The sequence below is a fragment of the Corvus moneduloides genome, chromosome 6 (assembly GCF_009650955.1).
Source record: "Corvus moneduloides isolate bCorMon1 chromosome 6, bCorMon1.pri, whole genome shotgun sequence".
In the NCBI taxonomy this organism is placed as follows: Eukaryota; Metazoa; Chordata; class Aves; order Passeriformes; family Corvidae; genus Corvus; species Corvus moneduloides.
Genome location: NC_045481.1, coordinates 11,788,447 through 11,812,799, shown reverse-complemented (window position 1 = coordinate 11,812,799; position 24,353 = coordinate 11,788,447). Strand labels below are relative to the sequence as shown.

At 35.6% G+C, this 24,353-nt stretch overlaps 1 protein-coding gene across 3 annotated transcripts in view; it reads left to right on the top strand.

Moving 5' to 3' along the window:
• WDR25 (WD repeat domain 25) overlaps positions 1–24,353 on the top strand; it is a 62,331-nt gene that overhangs the window by 27,688 nt on the left and 10,290 nt on the right. For all 3 annotated transcript variants that reach the window (XM_032112911.1, XM_032112910.1, XM_032112909.1), the window contains 2 exons: positions 6,809–6,956; positions 16,560–16,690. In XM_032112911.1, coding sequence (XP_031968802.1) covers positions 6,809–6,956; positions 16,560–16,690 — 279 coding nt within the window. The remainder of the gene's footprint in view (positions 1–6,808; positions 6,957–16,559; positions 16,691–24,353) is intronic.

Below are 24,353 nucleotides of genomic sequence, written 5' to 3'. Positions count from 1 at the left end.
TCCAGGATTAAAGCTTTTTGACATGTGTGCAAATCAGTTTTCATACCACTGAGTAGTTTCTAGTAGTAGTGCCAACTAGTATGCCACAAGTACTATAACTTAAAATGCTTCTGCCTGAATAAAGCCCCCTACAAAATTAAAACTATCTTATGTCTAATATACTGGCTTGTTTTTGGGTTTTTGTTTGATTTTGTTTCTGTTTGATTTTGTTTCTGGGTTTTGTTTGGTTGGTTTTTTTCTTTTTTTTTTTTTTTTTTTTATAAAAGAGAAGATTTTACACCTCACTGGTTTAATTAATATACTTGAGTCAATTTAATATTAAAAATTTTGGTGGAAAAATAATGAATTTAGACCTTGTGCTGGGTGTCTCAGCTAATTGAATTTATTATATTTTTCTACTTTACATTCTTCTTGTTTCTACAGTAGTAAGGGTTGTCTAGTAATAAGCTATCCAAATACAAGCTCTTATTCAGATATTAAGGCAATAATAAAGTTGGCTCTTCCCTTCGGATTAGTAAAATAATTGCATTTTGAGTTATAACTGCTGCAAGAAAAAAGCTAGTAATCTGTAAATGTTCAAATGACAGCATTGATATATGCTTCTTACACCATGGCTAGATTAGGAAGAGGGATGTCATTTAAAATATGTTCCCTAGAACACTTTAAACATTCCTGAAACAAGTGTTCAACACATCTGAAAATGTGTTAGCTTTATCCAGCTATACAGAATCCTGCAGAAAAACTCTTTTTAGGACAGTTGGTTTAAAAATTAAACTGGTATGTCCAAAAATGTCATCACTCATAGTGCATGTAACAATCTGAACATCTATTTACATCCTTCATAACTGTAAGAAAATAAGTTTATTAACACTTGAAGGTTATACACAAAGAGACCTTAACTCACAGGTTTTTTTGAGCTTAATTTAGTTTTTACACGGTTTAACTGCGATTTATACAAGAGAGTTCAAATGATCTCTTTTGTAGTTCTTTCAACAAATTTTGCTTTGTACTACAACAGTTATAATTAGCTCAATATTTTAAGAAGACATGAATTGAAACAAGAATGAAACATTCTAAATATTCCTGTAATTTAGGAACTTATACATATTGCATTCAAGATCAGATTTTTTTTTTCACGTCATGGCTGGAGAGGCTTAGGCACACCTACCAATTTTAATGCTTGGCTATTTATTGCTTCTCTTCCTGGCATTCTCTTGTCTCAGTTCTATGAACAAAAGGATGTACCTGTTTATGTAGCCCCTTATCCTTATTGCTGTTGCTTAGAGGTAGGCAAGGGGCACTTTTAGCTCTTGCAATCCTGCCCAAAGCTGCACTTCATCCAGCTCTGGGGAATCTGAAGAAGCAGTAGCAGTAGGAGATACCTTTTTATAATTTTTCCATGAGACTATTTCTGACCTCTGGTCCATTGATTTCCAAAGAACCTTTTAAAGTACAGTTCTGAGCCTGCTTTGACAACTAGAAAAGACATATTTTCTGTAGATAGTGTGGGGCTCCTTCTCTACTGTATTTGTTAGAAATTACAGTATTTAGATATTGATGAGATCAGAAAAACAGTATGGTTCAGGGAGTACCATTCTCTTGAATCTCTGCATGTTAGCAGATATGGCATATTATCTTTCAGACCTGAATTCAGTTCTGCAGTTAAAAATCAAAGTAAAAAAACAAATCAGTTTTGTCTCCTTGAGACACATCAGAGAGCAGTGCTGTTCCAAAAAAGAGAAAGGAGAAGCTCATATCTTTTCAGCTTCAGAAGTCTGTGGAGCAACCTGAGTGTGCTGTGGAATGAAACAGAATCTATTCTAATCAAAGCATAGTAATTTTTTCATGGTTCCCGTAACTCAGTACTATCCTACATCATCTTTGAACAGGCCTGTTTCTTAAATGCCTTCCTTGTATTAATTGATAAGGTTTAAAATGATTTCTTACTGTAGTTCATTAGGAGCCATTGACAGAGGAAGTTGGTAACACAATTTGGCACAACTTGGCTAAATAAAGGGGAGAAGAGTTCTTTTAGTATGGATATTATGTTGAAATTAACATAAATCCATCCATTAAAAAAGTTTTTAATTCTGTTACACATGCTCCAGAAATTAATTTCTTGTTTAGTATTCTTGACTGGCTCTGCTGTAGTTCCTTTATGCATGCAAATTCAAAATGCATACAATTTAATTCCTCACTTGCTTCCAACCTCTAATTTATCACAATTGAATCATTGTTCTCAAGTCCACTGTGCAATTAGTGACTGCCTGCTTGAATAGATGCACCTTTCTCTTTCTAGAAGTCAGGCTGCTGGATTTTATTTTCTGCAATCAAAATTGCTTGGAGGGAAGTGCATCATAGATAATCATAGTATGGCAATGAAAGAGATTTGCTCAATTCCTAATTTATCAGTCTTGGTGTACTTGATGAGTTCTCATATTACTTTGATTACTCTGCATATGTTACTGTGTCCTTTTGTCTAGGAATGCATCCCTAGATTGGATGATCAGTAAGGTAAAAGCCTTTCTTTTATGCCTTATGAGCTGGTTGATAGTGCAGCAGACCCCTGAACATTATTCCGTGACTGCTATTTACTTGAGTATCAAGTGCTTTCCCTCTCCTGCTTTCTGATGTGACTTACCAGGAGAGTTTTTATCTTCAACCCAAACTACTTTATTTTCAAAGGCTGTTTTCCTGAAAGCTTTCAGTCAGAAAATAGGATTTGGAAACATATCTATAATAAATCTCATCTCTTATATTGTGTAGTTGATTATATGGTTTGTGAACTTCTGATGAGGATGAGGAGGTCTGGTTATGTTACCTAAAATATGTGTTACAGTATTTTCATAGCATTTCTAGGCTATACAGGAAAGCAAACATCTTCTGAAACCTTTATTTCCAAATACTATGGAGAATGTGAAAGAGCAATTGAATTACAATGTACCTCAGAGAAAGTAAAAGGAAAATTGCTTTTGTAAAGAAATCTCTAGTATAATTTTGTCACTTTGCTGTTTGTACCTGCCATTTTGGCCCCATATATTAATCCTCACAGATAACTATGTAACCACCATGCTTTCTATAATAGGAGAGGAAATGAAAGGAAAACAATTTATGGAAAAGAAATGGAAATCTGGTGTTATAAATAGTGAAGCACAGAAGAGTAAGAAATAGTAGTAAAAGATGAACCAGTTTGATAAATTAAAGCAAATTTTAATAAAATTGGAAAAAATAAAATTAAAGTTTTCATGATATCTTTATGTCAGAAATGAGTATTGGCTGTTTATTTCTTTCAAATACTGTATAATTAATTAGTTAATAATTGTCAATTTAGAGGAGGTAGTATGGTAATATGTGTAATTTTTCTAATAACAGTTGCATATTTCATTGTTTTGTGATTGTTACAAGGGGAAAGGATGAACTGTTTACTGTTTATAATGTATAACATTGCTTGAGTGTGTGGCAGTAAGAAATATTTTCAGAGTAGCAGGATGAAATGTGTGCTTTTAACTTTTTTGCTCAGCAATTAAAATCACAATGGTCATCACAAGATAAAAGAGCAACCTCAGGTTTAATGAGAATTCAGTATTTCATCTAGAAATAATACTGAGTTTCTGTGAGAGCTGAGTTTTGAAGTAAAGCTACAACACTTAAAGCAGCTGATCTCTTGGTGAAAATAATTTAACATAATTATGTCTTCCTTTGGCAGATGCATAATAATGTCTAGTCTTATAATACTTGATACATGTGTTTCAATGCGTATGAAGGAAGATTTATATATACCTCAGCCTCTGTATTTTTTAGTGAACTGTTTCTCCAGCCCAAGTAATTTACTCTGTACTAAATACAATCTTTATTCCATGTAAATCTGGGAGTTTATTCTATAAATGTTCATTGTAAAGGTATTTATTACCAGGTATGTTTAAAGTTTAGCAGCTTTTGGTATTAAAAGTGAAATTTTCTAAATAGTTCTAAGACACTTCATTTATTAACAAAATTACTTCAAAATTCTTACAGCTATGACTTCTTAAATTATGGTGTGGTAGCCTTTATCTTCAGCCTTAGACTGGATTTGAATACAAATCCTTTTTATGAGTTCATGTATAGATGCCGCTCAGAAGGGTATATTTGGGATCCTCTTCTGGTAAAGAAGCTGTAATTTATGTTCATTTTCCCAAAGAAGACATGATCCACACATCACTCACTTGAAACAGCAAGTTTATAATGATCCTAGTTCCTAGGATATGGAAGAAGTGAAGAAAAAAAAGACTAGAAAGGCCTTTATTTCCACACAAGTTATTCTTGACACACTTGACTCTCTCAGTTGAAATTAAAACCCTGAAACACCCATTACCCTGGAGAATCTGCTGATCAGACTTCTGAGTCTTGGGCAGAGAGATGCAAACTCAAACACAGAGGACTCATCCCTTTGCAACTGATCCTCTTTTCAGTGATGGTGGCTGCCTGTATGGAGCAAACACCAGCAGCTGAGCCAACATTCCTCTCAAGCTTTGGACAGAGTATGGTCAAACTCTCCCACAAGCCACATTTTTCACTTACCATGATTAAACAGTGGAAATGCACAGGAATGGGGAAGTGTTTAAGAGGTTCCCTAAGGAAATGCAGACATGATGGTGGCTTTGCAGTGATCCTCTGATAGGATTTGAAGCATTTTTCCCTTGTAATGAAATACAGTAGATTCTCCATTTGTGCATGTAACACGGTTAACATCTCTGTCACTTTGAGGCACAGAATGGTGCGTGTAACCTGGGGCAGACACTTTCTCTTACAGCTGAGCATTCACTGCTTGGCTGAGCATCTCACCATAATGCCCAGTGAAAACTGATGAAGCTGGGTAGGAGCAGCAGGGGGAAGCACTGGGCTGAAGTGGGGCCTGAGGAGGGAAGGTGCTCCCCTAAGTGCTTGTTTAAATCTTGGTCTTTTTTCCTCAAAGTCAGGTTCCGTAATTGAAAGTTTACATTAATTGGCAGTAAACTAAGTGAATTTCCTCAGTCAAAACTGCCTTGCCCATGTGGCTCTAATTCCAGAAAGCATTGCAATACCACCATTACCTGGGCAAAAAAGAGCTGATGGAAAGTAAAACAGTGGAAAGAAATGTGTTATTTGGTAGATTGTCCCTTGGGATGTTGTCAGTTGTCTCATCCACAAGAATGGGTCACTTGTTCCATCTCACATAATGGAGGGAAATGTGCAGCTTTAAGGATGTGTTATTTCCAATTATATAGCTTTTTCAAATGAAGCATGAACTCAAAAGTGCTGTTGGACTTTACTTTACATTTCTTGTGAAAATTGATTTTTTGTACTTAATCTCTAAAACATGACAGAAAGTATCAGAAGCATCAGAAGCACCTGTTTTTCCTTTCATCTTGATTCATTCATTAGCTTCCTCCTAAGGAAGCCAAGCCTCCAAGACATAATTAACCCTTTTTTGATACTGTGAAACTTGAAACAATCATTTAAACTCATTAAAAGAGAGAAACTTACTTTCAAAAGCAGTTTAATATCAAAATTTCCCTGGTTTTTTAAAGTTGCGAATAGGGTAGAATATGGAGGGCCACCATGGTTTCAGTCTTTACTGGCTAGTCAAGTAATTAATGATAATTGGTTGCTTTGTATTGCAGAACTCTGCTTTGTGATAGAAGATCCTTTGATAAAATAATTTTCGATAAGGGAATGTTGTCTTCTGAGTATGCATTATGTAATGATACTGTCAGCAAGTCCTTTTTGTCCAGTAAGAAGAAAATATAATTGAAGATAAAAATACATTGCCTAAAGTCTCACTTTTTTTTCTCTCTTCACATTCTAAGCTCAATAGATATTATATTGTACAACCAACAGGGTATTTTATAATCTGGTTTTTACTGAAGAAGAATATTCATATTTAAATAGTTTTGATATTTAGCCTTCTGTCAAAGAACTGATCATACTGGATCTTTATATGGGCCATTTGTTGCTAAACTTCTAATTTTATCTTAAAACTATCAGAAAGAGAACCATGAAAAGGATATGCTTTTAATTTTTGTCAACTATATTTCATAACTAAATTCAAAGTAGTTGTATTTTCTTAAATATATTATTTGGAAAAAAGTGCCTGTCCCTTTAAGAATTGCTTTTAAAATATGAGCAGGACTATTTATGTTCTGAAAATGCTGCTGGTTATATACTTCAATAAACATTGGGTAGCTAGTAGGATTTTCAGAAATTCTGAGCATCAACTTAGTTCTGTCCGGAAGAAAATGACAAATGAGAGGACGTATACTCAGGGTCCTTAAAAATCTCCATGTAGCTGCATGATAATATTCTTATCTGCTTCCTTAGTGAAGTTAAGGTAAAATTCTACTTGAAATTACAAACTGAGAAATATGATAAAAGCCTGTGTTTAGGCAGATGTGAAAGCTGTAATCTGCCAGGATTCTTCTTACTTGATGGAAAATAAGATATGATAGAGACAAAAATTTGGAAGAAGAATGATTTAAAGGTAAAATTTATTTGGAGACATCCCTCCATAGAGGTAGGACAGCTGTATGAATGGGAAAGTATAATATGAACTGAAAGCAATGTAGGCATTTAAAGAAATAGCAAAAGTAATAAAAATATATTTGTACCTTGTTAATTAAATGCTCTAATTTTAATCAACCATGCAATTATTTCAAACAATTTTTTTACAGCTTAGCTGATACAACTTCAGAATGCAAAGCTTTCTCAACTACAATGATTTGCTGTAGCTAATTATTTTTGAAAAAAAAATACTGTGATTCTTTGTAAAGGTATCCTTGTCCTTCTTTTTAAGGTATGGGATGCTGTAGATACAAGCTGCTGTTTAAAAACATACTCCTGTCACTCCTGTGCTGTTCGAGCTGCCCAGTGGTCATCTTGTGGAAGAAGGATCCTCAGTGGGGGCTTTGATTCCACGCTGCATTTAACAGATGTAGAAACAGGTAAAGGCCATGAAGACTGCATTATAGCCATTTCTTTATTGTGTAAAGATAACTTGGGATCTTGCTAGCGTTATTCTTTCTTCTAAAACATAGACAAATATTAAAAAATGCCCTCGGCTATATCACCGTGTCCCACAGCCGTAGGGAGGAGGAGAGAAGATCCAGCAGGCAGGAATTGTGCAGCAAGATTGATTGATTTAATTATTTTACAAACTCTTTTATAGACTTTTTTCTTCGTAGTCTAATTGGACAAGGATCAGCCACCCCTTGGGGGTGATTGGCTAAAATCCTAAAACATCCATTGTCAAAATATTTTTCTACTATACCATAAACAAGGCTTCTCAAGGTTGTAGGTGTTTCATTTTACAGAACTCTGCTACTATCTGTAAGAGAGAAAAAGTCTCTCACAGACTTAGAAAATAGTGAGAAAATCCTTGCTAGCAGCATTTTTGTATCCACAGACAAATCTGTAGATGAAAGTTAGAATTCTTGAAATGTGACCTTACTTAAAAATTGTATCTTGGCAGTTAAGAGTAGTTGGAGAAATTTGAGAAAACTGAAATATCTTGGAGTTCATGATCACATGTAATTTCTGTTGTCAGATTCTACACAGATGAATAGAATTAATTGTGTTTATTTTATGCTCTGTCATGGTCATTCATTAAAGCGTTTGAACGGCCTCTTAAGGCTGACTTCCGTAACATTTATACATATATTTAATTTAAACATAGGCTTGTATCTCATTCTCTGTTGGGTTGAAGTTTGTGCTTAAAGTTAATTAGGTGATTTTTTCTTTTTTCTGAATAGGACCTTAATTAGGAGTGTAGAAACTTAAATTCTGGTATGAAACCTTGAGACTGAACTTGTTTTGCTTTGATGCATTTTTGAATTTGATTTGGGATTTAATTGTTGTAACCTTAACAACTAATTTCCTGGATGCTGTGTCTCCTCATGTCTCCTTCACAAACTAAAGTGCTTCTGTCAGCTATATTCCTTCTCTCCTTAATGTGTGTTACCAGCATCCAGCAGCATTCACTGGGGCTGTGCATAATAGGACATCTCAGTGTGTGTGTAAATGAATTAGATCCAAAATGGGGCCTTGTCAAGGGAAGAGATGCAATTCTATATTTTCCACTTAGTTTATTTTTAAGTGTTTAACTCCTGCAAAGGTGCAATATTTTTTGTAAGACTACAATAGAAATCCTTACAAAAATTACAAGCAGTTTTTGTCTAGGAGGATTCTCTCTTGCGTAAAAGCAAGAATTACATTGTATGTGAATATCTGGAAAGCAGAAGTCCTATTCAGATGAACTGGGAAAGCAGCCAAGAAAATTTTAAAATATTGTTCACATGAGAAAAAGATTCTTTTCCATGCTCTAAGAATTTATTTTTCTCAACAATAGTCGTACCAGAAGTATTTAAATTCAATGATGGCAGGAAGGGAGTTTTTGCAATGTGGGAATATAAAAAATATTACAGAATGCTAATGTTTTGAGAATATTCAGCTTTTTTTAATGGGGAAAGGAGGTTTGTATACTTGGTGTAGTAGTACATGAGTTTAATATACCAAGTCATTAATTTGTTAGACTTCTACAGCAACCTTTCTAGTCTCACATATAACTGAATCTTACTAATCCAAGTGGATTTACTTTTGTCTGTAATGCTTAAAATTCGAAACAGAGTAGCTATCTTAGTAATGGGATTTACAGCAGTTGAATAGATTTTGTGTGTCTGAGTCATTGAAGGGACTACTCTGGGAAAAATCTCCCAAAATCATAGCACAAATTCCAAAGATACATTATTTAAGTAATATACTTTAATTTCCAACATCTCTTTGGCTTAAATATCCAGTAATGGGATAGAAGTCTGGATTAAGTTGACTGTAGTGGTTCGTTTATACTTCTCTAGAAAATGACAACAATAGCAAAATATATTTACTAAGTTTCAAAGCAGATAAATTTATAAATGGTTCTTTCCTTACTGACTCGTGAGTTGTGTAGTGTTTCTAGCTACTTAAATAAATTGTATGTGTAAAATGAATGCTTATCTATTTGGAAATACCAGATATTCATTATTGCCTTAATTAGGGAACACAGAATTCCTTGTAGTTTCTCTGAACTGCAGTTGTGTTTTGACCTGACTTTCATACCTCATTTGGAAAAGTGTAATATGAGTGATCAGAATTTTAGTCTGATTTCCTATGTATGAAAGCCAGTTTCTGAGTTCCTTCCCTGTTGTAAAGTTACTCTTCTTTTCATACATTTCAGTCAGTTCTGTTCAGAGAAACAGGGCAAGTGGTTTGCCTCTGGAATCCAAATCAATTTGATATAAAAAGCCTCATTTCCATTTGAAAAACACCAAGGCATCTATGAGATTTTGATTTACATTAGTTCACTGAATCATTCATTCCTCCTCACTCTTCATCGGTGCTGAGAAGATTTCTTCTTTGATTAACTTCAGATAGATGTTAGAACTGTTCCTTCACAGAGGACTTTCAGATACTTTTTTGGTATTAATTACTTTCTGTTGCTAGTGTGAACTCACTACCAGTGTGTTTAAATGTAGTAAAGGCATGCCAGTAGGATTTTATAAATAATAATGCTCTCTTTCAGGCTCTATGCTCTTGTAGCTTGTATATTGTGATCTGATTCAACATTTTTTCAGTTGTTTCCTAAAATCTAATCTTTCTTGTCTTTGTTTTCAGTATAGGTTTTATATATTACATCTGTGTTATAAAAATTGCTACATGTCCTTCACTAAAGGAAGCCTAATGGTCTACATTGCATGACTTTAAAAGTTTAAAAGGTTGTGAATACAGCTTAGTACATGCATGGTATTGAGCTGCTGAGTTGTGGGCGGTCTTTTTGTCATTGTCTGTTGGTTTTCCATTAGGAATATAGTTTCTGCCCTATTAAATCAGAATTGTAGTCTGGCTAATTGATCGGAGTCTGATGAAGACTAGTTATGATAGTTCTCAAAGGAATGTATCAACATTTTTTTAACAAACAGCACTAGAATAAATTATCCAGGAAATTTTCTTTCTAAGATTGGACTTTAGTTTGGGTATCCCTTGTCCTAATATATTGCATTTTCTGGAGTGATTTTTTTAATCTTTATGATCTGAACAATATCAGAAGAATATCTGAAGAATAGAAGCAAACACTGAAATCTCATTAATCATGAAGCAGAATTGTTGTTGTTGGCAGAGAAATCCTGATCTAAGGCTAGAAGATACATCCATGAAATCTCATCCTGCAGTTTTACACCATCAAACCTCTTGCCCTTGTCACATGTATTTAATGAAAGTTCTTATCTATAAGAATTTAATGCAAGCATTAAAAATGGGCTGATAGGAATCTCAGGAAGTTCAACAAGGACATGCATCCGGAATGGAATAATCTTATGCAACAGACCAGGCTGGTGCTGAACTGGTTAGAAAGAAGCTTTGCAGAAAAATACCTGGAAGTCCTGGTGATGAATATAAATCATAAGTGTTCTCTTGCAGCAAAGGTCAACGTCATTCCAGGCCAGATTAGGAGGTGTTTACCTAGGATACAGAGAAAATGATACCAGGCTCAGAGATGTACAGTGAAAGGATAAGAGACAAAGGAAAAATATAGGAACATAGAAACTTGTTGGCTCAACTCAAGGGTCATCAAACACTAAACCAGGCTTTTCAGAGAAGATGTGGAGTCTATACTTGAAGATATTACCAACTTCAGTGGACAGACCCTTAAGTAGTCTGCTGCAGCTGGATTTAATTTGAGTAGGGATTTGGACTAGATGATCCCTGGAAGTCCAACCTACATGATACTGTGATGAAGAACTGGGCAAGAGAAGAATTCAAGTTAATGCAGTACAAGGAGTTCTCTTACCCTGGTTTGGATAAGAGATAATAGATGTTGCTGTGCAAGTCTTTTTTTTAATTCAATTTTTGTAGATCATCATTTATTATCTTCAAGGGTCATCCATTGCCTTAACACCAGGATGTGAAGCTAAGACTCTCCACAAATATGGTTTTCTTAAAAGCTGTTGTACACGTTCAGAGTATGAGTCTGATCCAAAATATGCATAAATTTTTAAGGAACTCAAGGTTATTCATGAGTCATTCACATGAGTGGTTCTGTGATTAGTTGCAGTTTGCATCAGGCACTATGGAGATTCATAAATATTGGTAGATCCAAAACCTGCAGATTTACTGCCTGTTACTCATTAATATTTTTTATTGTCCTGTTTTGTATACATTATTTCTTTATAAAAATAAAGGCTTTTGAATGGTTTCACAAATGTGATAATAATGCAGCAGTCTGAGACTCCCTGGTTTTGTTTTTCTCTAATAACACACAGTCGTTTTCTATTACTGGTAGTTCAGACACTTTGTTATTTACAGAGTATTAAATAGTGCTATATTCAGAGAGCACTGAAAAAAAGTGCTTTTAAAGCAATTCTAGGTCAAATACATTTGACATTTAACTTCTGTTACATCCAGATGCAGTGGAGATGCTCTACCAACTTTGGAAGGGTAATTGTATTTTTAAAATTTATTTATAACTATTTTATTTTTGGAATGCATGTTTTATTCATCAGTAGATTTTTCATTAGTCACAAATGAATTGGTATAATAGCATAGGCAGAACATTGGCTGGGTTTTTACTATTTGCATATTGTAGATACTTTTCATTTCTTTAATATTATGACAGAGGGAATGTTCCAAGAAATTTTGGCACATTTCCTAAGTTGCCAAATGCTGCAAGCTCATGGACGGGGCTTGGTTTCAAATATAATTTCCTCAGAGTTATAATAAGAGAGAGAGTTTCTTAATGGAACATTTTGTACCTACCAAGAGAATGGTTCAAATTTTCTTTTCTATGTATTTTTTTCTGTTCTAATTTGATAGTCCTATAGATATAACATTGCTATTTTTAATGTACTTGTTTTAGTTCACATCGGAGTTTTAGTTCTCTTACCTAAACATCACCCCAGGAGAGCCGTGGCATTCCTCTGTTCCCACTTTTCTCTCCCAGAACTATTTAGAGAGTATGTTATAATATGCAGAAAGCTTTTATATGATACCTTAGAAAAAAGCCCATTTGATTGATTTTTTTTTGCTTGTTTGTTTGTTTGCTTGTTTATTTTTTTTCTTTTGAGTGTATGCAGGCACCTTAGATGTGAGGTCAAAGGTTTCCCCCAAGATTCAGCAGTTTCATGAAATATGTTGAATGTAGTTTAGAGGTCACTCTCCAGCTAGGAGGTAACACCATTTTACTTTTTATGCTCACTGGTATAAAGTCTTCGCTAAAAGAAGAGAGAAAAATATCTACTTTGGGAACATTTTAAAGGTTAAAAGAGAAAATGATTTAATATTTCAAACATCTTCACGTGCTGTGAACTTGTGAATATGTAGGGGAAAAAAATAGGAAAAACATGTAGTCAATATAACTTAGGTTCTTGAAAAAATAATAAGGCCATTTTTAAGCACACCAAGAATGGAGAAGTAACAGACGGTATTGACTTGTTAAGAACAAATGATGTCTGATCAATCTAATGTTTTTTCTCACTATTGTGCATGAGAGAGATTGTGACTGTAATGAAATATTTTTGTATATATTGTCTTACGTCTTTTTATAAACACAGACAGAAATCTGTTTTGCTAAGCAAGATTGCTCGTGTCAGGCTTCACTTTCCTTTACAGATTAGAGTAAGGGAGTAAATGTTTTTAGGTTATGCAGGTGGGTGTGTGAACCTGAGGACCACTAAGCGCAGTTACAGAAGCATCCTGTGATGAATAACTGTGCCGATGTTCTGTGAAAAATTCACAATATTAAATAGCCTTTAACACATCTGATTTCATAGTTGAGCAGTTTCACAGTAGGCTGCTGCGTAAAGGAGCAGAAACATATACTCAAGATATTTTTAAAGATTTTTTTTTCCATACTGTGTATGTTACTATTATGTTACTGGCAAGCCTTTAAGGCTTGGAGAATTGAATTAAAGCCTTTAAAGAACATAAAACGCACTGCAAAAGATATAGTAGATATTGTTACTGAAATTGTGAAAATTAAGAGTTTAGAGAAACATTTGCTTTCTGCTTTGAAATAACAACCCCTTGTACAGGAAAATGATGTGTGGTATGGATTTTCCCTCAATTAGCCAAAGATATTTTCAGAAGATATGATTTTGTAGTCTATGAGTTGGTTATGCTGCCTTAGGAACTAAAATGCAATAAATATATACACAATAAAGGTACATGTAAACTTGCTGAATTATACCTGTTATGGATAAGGGAGTCTTCTCCTCAAAGGCCATCTTTTGCAATATATAAAATAAGGCCCCCCAAATTTGAATATTTCATTTTAATAAACTGAGTAATTGTAGAGAAAAATATATGTAACTGTAAATAATGATTTCCAGAAAGGTGGAGGAGGATTATAGCAAACACTGAAGCTGGATTTCCCAAGCTATGGGTAGGTTCCATCATAGCAGGATTACAGCCTGGAAAGAACAAATTCTGCTCATAGTAGTATAATACACAAAGCAAACTTTGTACAGAAAAGGGCTAAGATTTGAGTTCATTGTTTCAAATTACTGAATTGCATGAACTAATTTGCCCCATGTCATCTTGTGCATGGATCTGATCCATCTCTCAGATGGATATTTTTCCTAAATTTCTGAGTGTATCGAGAATAAATTTTAGTTCTGACAATAGGAGTGTTTCCTTTCTGTAACATTGTGATCCTTCCCTTCTGAGTTTGTTAACTGCTGCTGTTCAGCCTGTCTGCATTCCAGTCTTGCTCATTTTCCGTGACATGGCAGTAGAATGGAATTCATGTATGCACCTAATAACACCAGACTCTTCAGAACACTCTTTACTCAGTTTCCAAAAAGAGATGTTTGAATTTCACTTTGGGGAGTGAGACAACAAGAGAGAGCGTTGTATTTCAAAGTGTTAATTGGAGAGCCTGAGCTTCTAGGATTAATTTATTGTGATTGTTTCTGACTTAAGTAAAAAAAAATGGTTAATATCTTCATCAAATAGTAAGGCAGCAGCTTAAAATAGGAAAAAGAAGGAGGTTAAAGAGTATAGAGGTAAATAAGATGCTCAGGTTTGCATTCATTTTTTGTTATTACACTGTAATGTAGAATTCATAACACTGAGATCCTTATGGTTTAATTATGTTAGTGACTGTCACTGAGAGCTTTTGGATAAATTGCAGCCTCTAGAAGACAAGAAAAGGGCAAATTTGGTGCCCACTTCTCTTTCAAACAGGGGGAAACAGAGTAGGAAATTAGAGCATTTTAGTTTCTGGAGAAAATATCAGGTGAATGATTAAATTACTTGGAAGCAGTTGGGAATGAGACTGAAAAATGGACTAATTAATAACAAATTATGTTAAATCAATCTTTCTGTGGAAAAGGTAGCAGATCGTGTAGTTAGTAGATGAAATGCATCTTGAACTAAATGCACGTCTTTTTTGCTTGTGTTTTACCAGACTTTCTCCTGTCTTAGGCTAGAGAACACAAGTATTTATTATAGAAAAAAGCAGTTTTGAGAAGTCTTGTGGAGGTAAACACATAGCAAAGCCAGTGTTTGCTGAAAGCTTAAATGATGAGTTACACTGTATCAGTTATGGATATGTCTAATGCCATTTGGACAACACACTTTGTGGAGAACAGCGATCACTTGATGTCCTTTATAAAGCTGTGTGACAGGATTAGTACAGGTAGGCTGCATTTTTGCTAATTTCTGGCTGCAGTCCCATGGAAAACCTGTTGATTATACTCCCAGAGTTTTTATTAAGCTGGGAACTAGTAAGAAACAAATTCCTTTGGGAGCAAAGTGCTGTTAAACTGAGCAGTTAGCCTGCAAGGATTAATTCAGTATTTTCTCAAGTGCTGTGGGTGAGAGTAAGATGCCTGTGTATGTGGCTTTTGTTAAGCCCTCCCAAATGATGCCTGGCAGTGGTGTACCTGAGAGCAATCAATATCTTGTTGTTCCTATAACTGATGATTTTAATACTTTCTTCCTTCTTCCACTCCCTGTGGAGTCTTTTTTTTCCCCTGTAGCTGTTGGGGTACTGAAAGCTCCCATGGCGAGAGATGGTCACTGTTAGATATGATTTGTGGAGAAAATCTCTGCCTCCCTTATGACTTTTTGTCCTTTTGGGGAAGGAACTTATTGAAGAAATTAAATGTTTCACTTAGTAGTGACAGAGCGGCCCTTTAGATCTTGCGCAGGCAATTGGTGGAGAATCATTTGAAAAGGACAAAAATCCCCTACAGATACCAGAATTCACATAGAACAACACTCACCTCTCTTATAGGCTTTCTGTAATCTCTTCTCCCTGCCTTTTCTCTTGGTGAGCATGTGTGATGAAGTAAAATTTTTCTCTTCTTTAAACTTAATAAATAAGTAATTTTACAGATCTTAGCCTACTGACTGTGTAAGTTGAGTTCAGCAGATGAGGAAAATGCAACTGATGATGAAATCAAATATATTGGCCCCAGATCATGATAAAAAAATCTATTTGAATGATTTCCAGTATTGTGCACCTAACAGTAAGAGTTTACATCTGTCAGTAATGTTTTTAGCTGAAAGTATTTTCAATTGTTTAAGAAAGCCTCTTTTAAGACAACCCTTGCACAAAATGCAGATTAAAGAATATTTTAAGAAGCTTTTATCATAGTATTTTAAAGGATTTTTTTTTTTTTTTTGTTTTACTTCTGGAGTACCTCCTTCACTGTTGCTTACAGCAGTAACTTTATGTAATGTAGATCTTTATATGGGATATGTAGAATATAAATCACAGTTGTTATTGTGAAAGTGAGCAGGTATATTTATCTTGGTCCATACTGCTGTTCCAAAAATTTTATTTTGGGGAATGTACAGTAATGTCATGAATTTGTTAGGATGACAGGAAGCAGCGGACTGTGAAAAAGTGCTATAAATTAACCTAGCTGAATTCTGTTGTGTTCAGAAGTGCAGGCCATCCGATTGATACTAACCACAGGGTCCTGTGGAGATTAGTGTACACAATTAAATGTTGGCAACAGTGTATCCATGGGAACAGCTATTGCCTTCATATGGTGATATGCAAATTATTTCCTACTTTCAAGATGAAGTTTCACTCCTATCTTCACAGAAAGATAGGTAAACAACTTAAAAGTTGTAATATAGATTGGGATGTGTTATTTCTGTACAGACAATTTTTTGTTCTAGTTGTTTTTGTCTCACTGGAAAAAAAGACTGTGGCTTCTCTGTAGGGAAACATTCAACCATTACATTCGTAGATTTCTTCCTGTGTGTTGTCTGAGTTGCGACCTCAGTGGAGCTCCTCTCCTTAGTGTGGGAACCACTTGTTCTCTCCTTTCAGTGGGAAGCAGTCAGTGGTGCAGAGGCCCATGAGCAGGAGCAGTTTCATGTGGATAGAAATTAGTGAGTTGTCTCTTCTTTTCATTAAATTAGACTAGCCCCAGCTATTTGAAATATGTAGATATAAGCAAGTTCACCTTTGGCAACCTTGATATCTTTGAAACTAAGTTGAAATGAATAACATATTTCATTTTCTGCTCAAATTTTAATCTCTGCTTGTCACTTGATTTTAGGGAAGCAGATATTTAGCAGCAAAACAGAATTTAGGATCAGTGCACTGAAGTTCCACCCTACAGAGTCAAATGTTTTCATTTGTGGAGGGTTCAGCCCAGAAGTTAAAGCGTGGGATATAAGGACTTCTAAGGTAAATGAAATCTTTTTTCTCTTTCTCTTTCCGAGTGTTTCCTAGGTTGTGTGTGCTGTGTGTTACTAAGGTGCAAGATGTACTTACTGGTCATTCAATGGAATGTTATTCAGAAGTATTTTGCATTTGCATTTGTGTTCCTATTCGTTGATATGAACCTCTGTAATATCTTTTAAGTGCTATAAGGATCATTGTACACAGAAATATTATTTTTTTTATTTCTGTAGATGTAAGTAACATCGAATTGAATTAAACAAAGCCAATGGCTCACTTCAGGATTGTGAAAAGCAGTTGTGTACTAGGAAGCAGTACAGTTAATTTGCTCTTCAAGCTGTTACATGTGGGTCCAGATATGTGTGCCTGTACCTTTTGTATAGAAGCCTGGAGAATTTTTACATTCCTGAAGGGCCACAGAGGTGTGATATGCCTCTGCTTTTACTTTATCATGAACCACAAAGAACAATGTGCTCCCAGCTGCCATTCAGAGCTCAGGTAAGACCAGAGCTGTACTCTGCCAGTAGAAGTGTAAGGTAAGCAAGATCCTCATGCACAGAACAGCTCAAGGAGAAGCAGGGACTGTAAAGTTCTTTGTTTTCCTTTGAATTTCTCTGTGGGTAGATCGTGCTCATCATAGTTAGCCATTTGTTTGTTCTTGAGGATGTCAGAAGGGACCTGAAAAAGGTAAGATAGCATAGCCAAACCTTGTCTCTGCCTTTGATGCACTAAGAATAATAGGTGAGAGATGTAGGGAGATGAGTTTCAGGTGTGAGGGGTCTAACAGAAGAGCTCTGAAATAATTGTGAGAGTTGCTCTGTTGAGGACACAGAGTATTCTTGTGCAACTAACAATCTAGTTCCTGTGCTGCAGTTGCATTTGTCACTGATGTTTGAGAAAAGAATTTAATTATGTAGGGTCTCTACCACATGAGTAAGTTCTTACAAGAAAAACATTAGTAAATACATATTGAGACTGCCACATCTGAGGCTACTATGAAAATAAATTTACTGTGAGTTTCAGAGTTACAGTGTTAGTATGAAAACCTTTGTAGGAAGCTGTGGATGGGATTTATTGCATCCATCATACTTGTATGATGGCTAGTTTTCCTTGATAGGAATGTGAAGAGATACTCAAAGCACAGGTCTGTGAAGGAAGATGGTTCTAGTTTTAAATTGCAAAATGTAAATGCATTTAACAAAAAATACCTATGTAACTTTTTAAAAAGGAAATGAGATTTTTCATTTTAACTGTTCTCCCTGTTCTTCTTCTGAAGAAAGACTAATAGAAGTCTTTTCTCCTGAAGAGCAGGAGCAGTGGTTTCATAGCATGGAAATGACATAGAGAATACAGTTTTTCTTTCTTGATATTCTCGTAATAGTAGATCTTAATTGTGGGGAGGAGGTGCAGTCTGTAATTGAATACTTCACTGTCCTTTTTAGCATAGAGAACCCACTGTGTGTCATGGTATGCTGAACTACTTTTAAAAGGTGCTTCAGGAACTCAATGGGTATCATCTTTTTAAGGCTTAAAGATTGTTGATTGTTATGTCAAATTTGGGGTCTTTGACTGTAGTCAAGGAGAAGATGGCAGATGTATGTGGCAAAATATTCTTTGAGAGGTGTTCTGACTTGGTCCAATAATCTTTTCCAATAATAATAATAATAATAGTCTAATCCAATAATCTTTGTGTAGTTATACACAAAGTCAAGTGATAGTCTGGCTGTGTACAAAGCCAGAGAAATTCTTTCATCCCATGATGTTTCTTTATGATGGATTTTGTGCCTGTGCATATCTTTAAATGATTATCTCTGAGAATCTGTGAAGGTGATTTTTCTATAGATTTGAAATCAATTGTGATTGGTGAGCGTGGTCATGCCAAAACTGGCAATGCTTCCAGCCTGTGTGTGTCTAGAGTGCCCTGTCTCTCCAGATGGAAAATGATAACTGGTTCTGTTCTACAGCAACAAATGGCTGAAGTAACATGTTGCAAAAATGTGCCTGTCTGGACGGTGCTGGTGTTGTGTATGGTTGTGGAGGAGTATGTTAGAAATTTTTCAGAGGTGGTAGAACACATTCTCCAATATTGAGAATTAAGAAGGCACTTCAGTTTCAAGGAAACAGAAGATTTGTTTATAATGGATATTTACAGTACAAGACTTATGCTTGATTAAGATTTTTTTTCAGCAGTTCTGATACCAGAGATTGTGATGACAAGATCTGAAGACTATGCAAAATTGGCACTGACTCAAGTAGAACTAAGGGGCTAGATAACAGATGTTAGTGCCTGTGCTACATAAGTTAGTTCTGAGTTGTCTCCTGGGTCTGTTATTCTCCCATTGTTAGTGTCTCTGCCAATCTGCAGTATTTTGGTGTTATCTTTGAACAGTTACAGTGTCACCAAGACAAATGGATTGAAAAATGCTGTTCTTGGCCCTTTTTTCCCCACTTGTGAATTGTCTGAATTTCAGTAGTGCTTTCCCTTGGCACCAATCAAGGTATCTGATTGTATCTGAAGAATCCATTGAAATCCCCCAAACTAGGGAGCAGCCGACATGACATACTGATGACACTGATAATTCATGCCTAACAAATTTATGGTTCTGTGCCTGAGAGTTTGAAATGTAACTACAATATTTTGCAGTAATGATGCATAGGTGAGACTAACCTCCATCTCAACACGTTTGTCTGTTCCTCGTTACTGCCTCATGTAAACTGTGTTCTCTCTATTTGCCTTCTCTCTTTTGCAGTTACACTGTTCATTGGTGAAGGACATGCTTCCCCTCTCCCGCCAGTTTTCAGGAACAGTTTCACTGAGAAGACTTTCCAAGACAGCCAAAGAGCAAACTCTAGTCCACAGACATGCACATATTTCTGTGGGCGGCCCCTTCTGCAGAACACCAGGCTGAGGTGGTTGGCAATATTTGGCAATCACAGCTTGGGATGCTTGTGCTGCTTTGCAACCTCTGTCCAGGTTAAGCATCATGTGCTGTTCCATGCCTGCTCCTCTTCACAAGGAACTGCATTCTGAATCTACTTTTATGCAGGTCTGAACTACAATCAGGTTTGTACATACAATACAATACAATACAATAGTATCATCTTCCAAGCAATGAGGACAGTAAATGTTTGTCTCTTAAAGCAGCTCCTTCCTTTTAGGTTTTAAATTCTTACAGTGCCTTAGTTTAACCACAGCTAAACTGTCAATTTATATGTCTGGCAAACCTGATTGTAGTTCAGACCTGCATAAAAGTAGATTCAGAATGCAGTTCCTTGTGAAGAGGAGCAGGCATGGAACAGCACATGATGCTTAACCTGGACAGAGGTTGCAAAGCAGCACAAGCATCCCAAGCTGTGATTGCCAAATATTGCCAACCACCTCAGCCTGGTGTTCTGCAGAAGGGGCCGCCCACAGAAATATGTGCATGTCTGTGGACTAGAGTTTGCTCTTTGGCTGTCTTGGAAAGTCTTCTCAGTGAAACTGTTCCTGAAAACTGGCGGGAGAGGGGAAGCATGTCCTTCACCAATGAACAGTGTAACTGCAAAAGAGAGAAGGCAAATAGAGAGAATACAGTTTACATGAGGCAGTAACGAGGAACAGACAAACGTGTTGAGATGGAGGTTAGTCTCACCTATGCATCATTACTGCAAAATATTGTAGTTACATTTCAAACTCTCAGGCACAGAACCATAAATTTGTTAGGCATGAATTATCAGTGTCATCAGTATGTCATGTCGGCTGCTCCCTAGTTTGGGGGATTTCAATGGATTCTTCAGATACTCCTGTTTTCAGTTTATATTGTTATCTTTATTCACATATCTTTTCCATCTTACACAGTTATAGCCATAGTTAAGTCTGGATAGTGTCCTGGCCAGTATTTTGAAATTTATCCTGTTCTTATAAGTGCCATTTGCTCTTAACTGGAATAGATGTCTAAAGCCTCTTATCACTTTTTTTCAATTTTGACATGAACAGCTTTTCTACCTTTCAAGTTCTTTCATCCTAATTCATTACAAGATTTTCTTGTTTTGGCTATTCTTTCAAGTGTGTTAATCTGACATTCAGCTTGGAATGATGTGTGGGTGAACTACTAATTCTTTTTGTTTCTCTCATCATACTCCCGATAGCCTTTTCAGGCTTTGCAGCATATTTTGTCAATAGAGTGGACACCCTAAATCAGGCATCTGAATCTTGTTACTCATTGCACATTGAAAACTCAGTTTCAGCATTCGCTGGTAATTCAATTTCAGGGGTCACTCTTTAGGATGTACTCCTGTGTTTTAACAAGCTATCCTCTTGCATCTCTTAAAATGAACTGTGAGGCGAAATGATAATTGTATATCAGGAAATAAGGGGATTTTTCGTGGAAATTCAGAGCAAAACATTAAGCATAACAGAGATAGAGAGGATTAGAAATTGCAAAAATATTGTCCAATTACACATACATGCAGTGGTTTAAATGGGCTGCTTTATGCCAGTGTGCCTCATTGATGCTTTCTGCTGATGGAAAATGACATAAGATAGCTGATAGTGGTATTTCAAAGAATTAGTACTTCTGACCAGGGCCATGAATTTATGAGCATTAATTACTAATATTTATTTGTGATTTGAATGTAGTACAAAAATTGGATATGCAAGTCCCAGAGAAAATGTATCAAGTTGGTTTGAGGCAGCCTCTCAGCTACTAAAACACCGAGAAATTTTAGGGGAGCTAATAGCATCCCTGCTTTACACGATGCAAACCTTGCTGACGTGTAAATGAATCTTTTCAATTCAGTTTGACAGTTCATTCATGGTACAAGGGAAGTGAGCGAGTGGCTGTGTGGTACTTAGTTGCTGGCTGGGTTTAAACCACGACAGAAATGTGCACTAGGCTATTAATCAGAGAGGCAGATATAAAAAAAAAAAAGAGGAATGCTGAAAGATACTTATTGCTATCCTTGTTCTGTTGAGCAAATAGGCAAAATAGTTTCAAATGTAGCATATTAAGCAAGATAAAGAATGAAACAACAATAAGGGAGTTTAATTCTTTGAGATCAAGCTAAGCAATATACTTCAGAGAAATGAATGGATGGAACAGCTTTTTAACTGCTCAGTGAAATGTAAGGGATACCAGCATCTCAAAATTACGGACACAAGTAATCAAAGCCTGAAAAAAAATAAAAGAGGCAGATGAATAGCCTGTGGAGATTTATTATAGTGGTATTTCTTTCTGTTTGTGTTAAACGCAGTTTTGTCTCTCTGGTAAAGAGATTTTTCTGGAGATCTTATATTACTGTATAACACATTGATTAAATTTATGAAAAATTTGAAGAATGTTTATAGAGACTTTATGAAAAGACCAGAAAACTTGGAAGTGAGCTGCTGTGTTTTGAAAAAAAAGTATCTGCAGTGTTGACCAAGGAGGGAGCATCATATTGAACAGCCCCCACGGGATCTTTGGACCTCGGAGCTGAACCTAGATAAACCCTGTAAAACCCTGTAAAAAGAAATGTGCAATAACCCCAAGACCTTAAAGTAGTTATGTATTTTAGAAGCATTTCCTTTCTCTGAGCTGTGGAAGAATTTCTTAAGATGTTCAGCACTAGCCAGCACAGTCACCCTTCATTTTGGCTGATCTACATGAGCTTTTCAGGCAGCATACAAAATATATTCCAACCACTTATTCTACCTGAAATTTTAATATTCCTTGAAATGCCGAAGAGAACAAAAGGTTGTATCCTTTAACTCAGCAGTAAGGACCTTAATGTGTTCATTAAAGTAAATATGACTACAGATTTTTTTTTTTCTTTTTAATTTGGGTTTCTAAGCTTACACCGATGTACTGTCAGAGCAAGACTACAACTGCAGTTGTCTAAAACTGAAAATACTTTTAAAGAAGCTGAAGTTCATTACATGGGGAATGGTCGAACTGCATTGAAACAATGTATTTACATGTGTCCGCAAGGTTTGCGTGGTGTAGAGCAGGGATGCTGTTAGCTCTGGTGAAAGGGCATACAGCAGTCAGAGCTTACATCTGAATGTACTCATGTAAAGTTTCTAAATGTATCCATATGATTATTTTTGAGATTTGCATATTTTACCTTTTATTTACATTCTGCTTTGATGAAACAACATTTTGTAAGCATTCAGGAACTGGTTCTTTATTGTGTGCATACAGAAATGCAAGGGACTTTAAAAGTGGACATCACTGACATTTTTTTGGACTCTATGAAAAATGAAGGAATAATTTCCTCAACTGTTGGATGGAGTCTGGTTTTGATCTCTTGTCTGTTGATGTTCATGTGTCTAGTGTCACAAACTAGTGAGATTTTTTGGAGCTCTGGCAAGAGCTATTTGTGATCGCTGTCAGAACAGCAAGTCCTAATGAAGCCCCACACAGTAATCTGGAGAGGGAATAAGTGGAAGGTGACAGGGCTGTGGCTCTGATCCTAAAGCATTATTTGAAGCTCTTAGACCTCCATAAATGCAAATCTACTGCTTATGTTAAACAAGGAGGGAAAGAGAAGAAGGGCATCAACTAGAGGAGACCCAGTAAAATAAGACCTGACAGCCACAGAACAGACTTTGAAGGAAAGATTAGTTACAGATATAGGAATAAAAAACATAAAAAAAATTTATATGATTTAAGTGAAGGTCGGTTGTATGAAGTTTACTTGATGTCACTTTATGATGTTGGACTTTGACAGAGCAATTAGAGAAGCTGGAGAAGGAAGGAATTAACCTAGGTACAGTATAATGAGAAAAGTAGCTAAAAGGGGTGTCTCAAGAAAGAAAACTGACTGGGAGGAATTTAATGAAGTGCTTCAGGCATGACACTAAATGGAGACAGCATTTATTATTTTATTTTTGGAAAATGTTTGTTACAGAAAGTCTTGTGCTAGCACAATCAATAAAAAAAGGAATAGAATATTATGCAGGAAAAATACAATGATTTATTAGAAATTGAAAGAGTACAAAGAAATATAAAGGTTCAGCCATTTGGGATTAATAACAAAATTTGGTTGAGGAAGGTTTGAAAAAAGATTAGTATAAAGTCAAGGCAAATGTAAGGAAAACATAAATTTGAAGATTTACACAGAATTTCCCCCTTTTGAAATGAGATAAGATAAACAAATTAACTAGAAAAAATGGTGGAAGCTCCTATTTCAAGCTTTTAAAATTAGTTTTGAAATGAACTGCAAAATTTTTATTAACAACAGAGTTCAAGGCAGAGTAACAACAGGGTTTTTTCCCTCCCCCCATCTTTGTTTATTACTCTGAACATTACTTAGCTGCAAAATTGCAACTATCGTCTACAACTTTATGCTTAAAAAGAAAAAGATTAAAGAGATGCTTTTTATGTTGTTGAGCTATTTCTCCATACTTGAATTTATAAAGAAATAAGCCTAAGCTGTTAAAGCACAGTTAAAAAAATTAATAGGTGCAAATGCACTGCATTTGTTTCCTTGGAAACATTCTATTGCAATTTCTTTCAGATGAGATGCAGTCATTTTAAGTAGCATGTATTTAGGAGACCCTAATGAATTTGTCTCTGGATAGCATATGAATATGAAAAAAGGCTGTAGAAACTGGTAGAGCTGCTTGCACTTCTGGTTTCTATAGAAACAGCCAATACATTGTCATGTACTGGTGGTATTAGGAAGAACAAGGTAATTAAAATAAGAT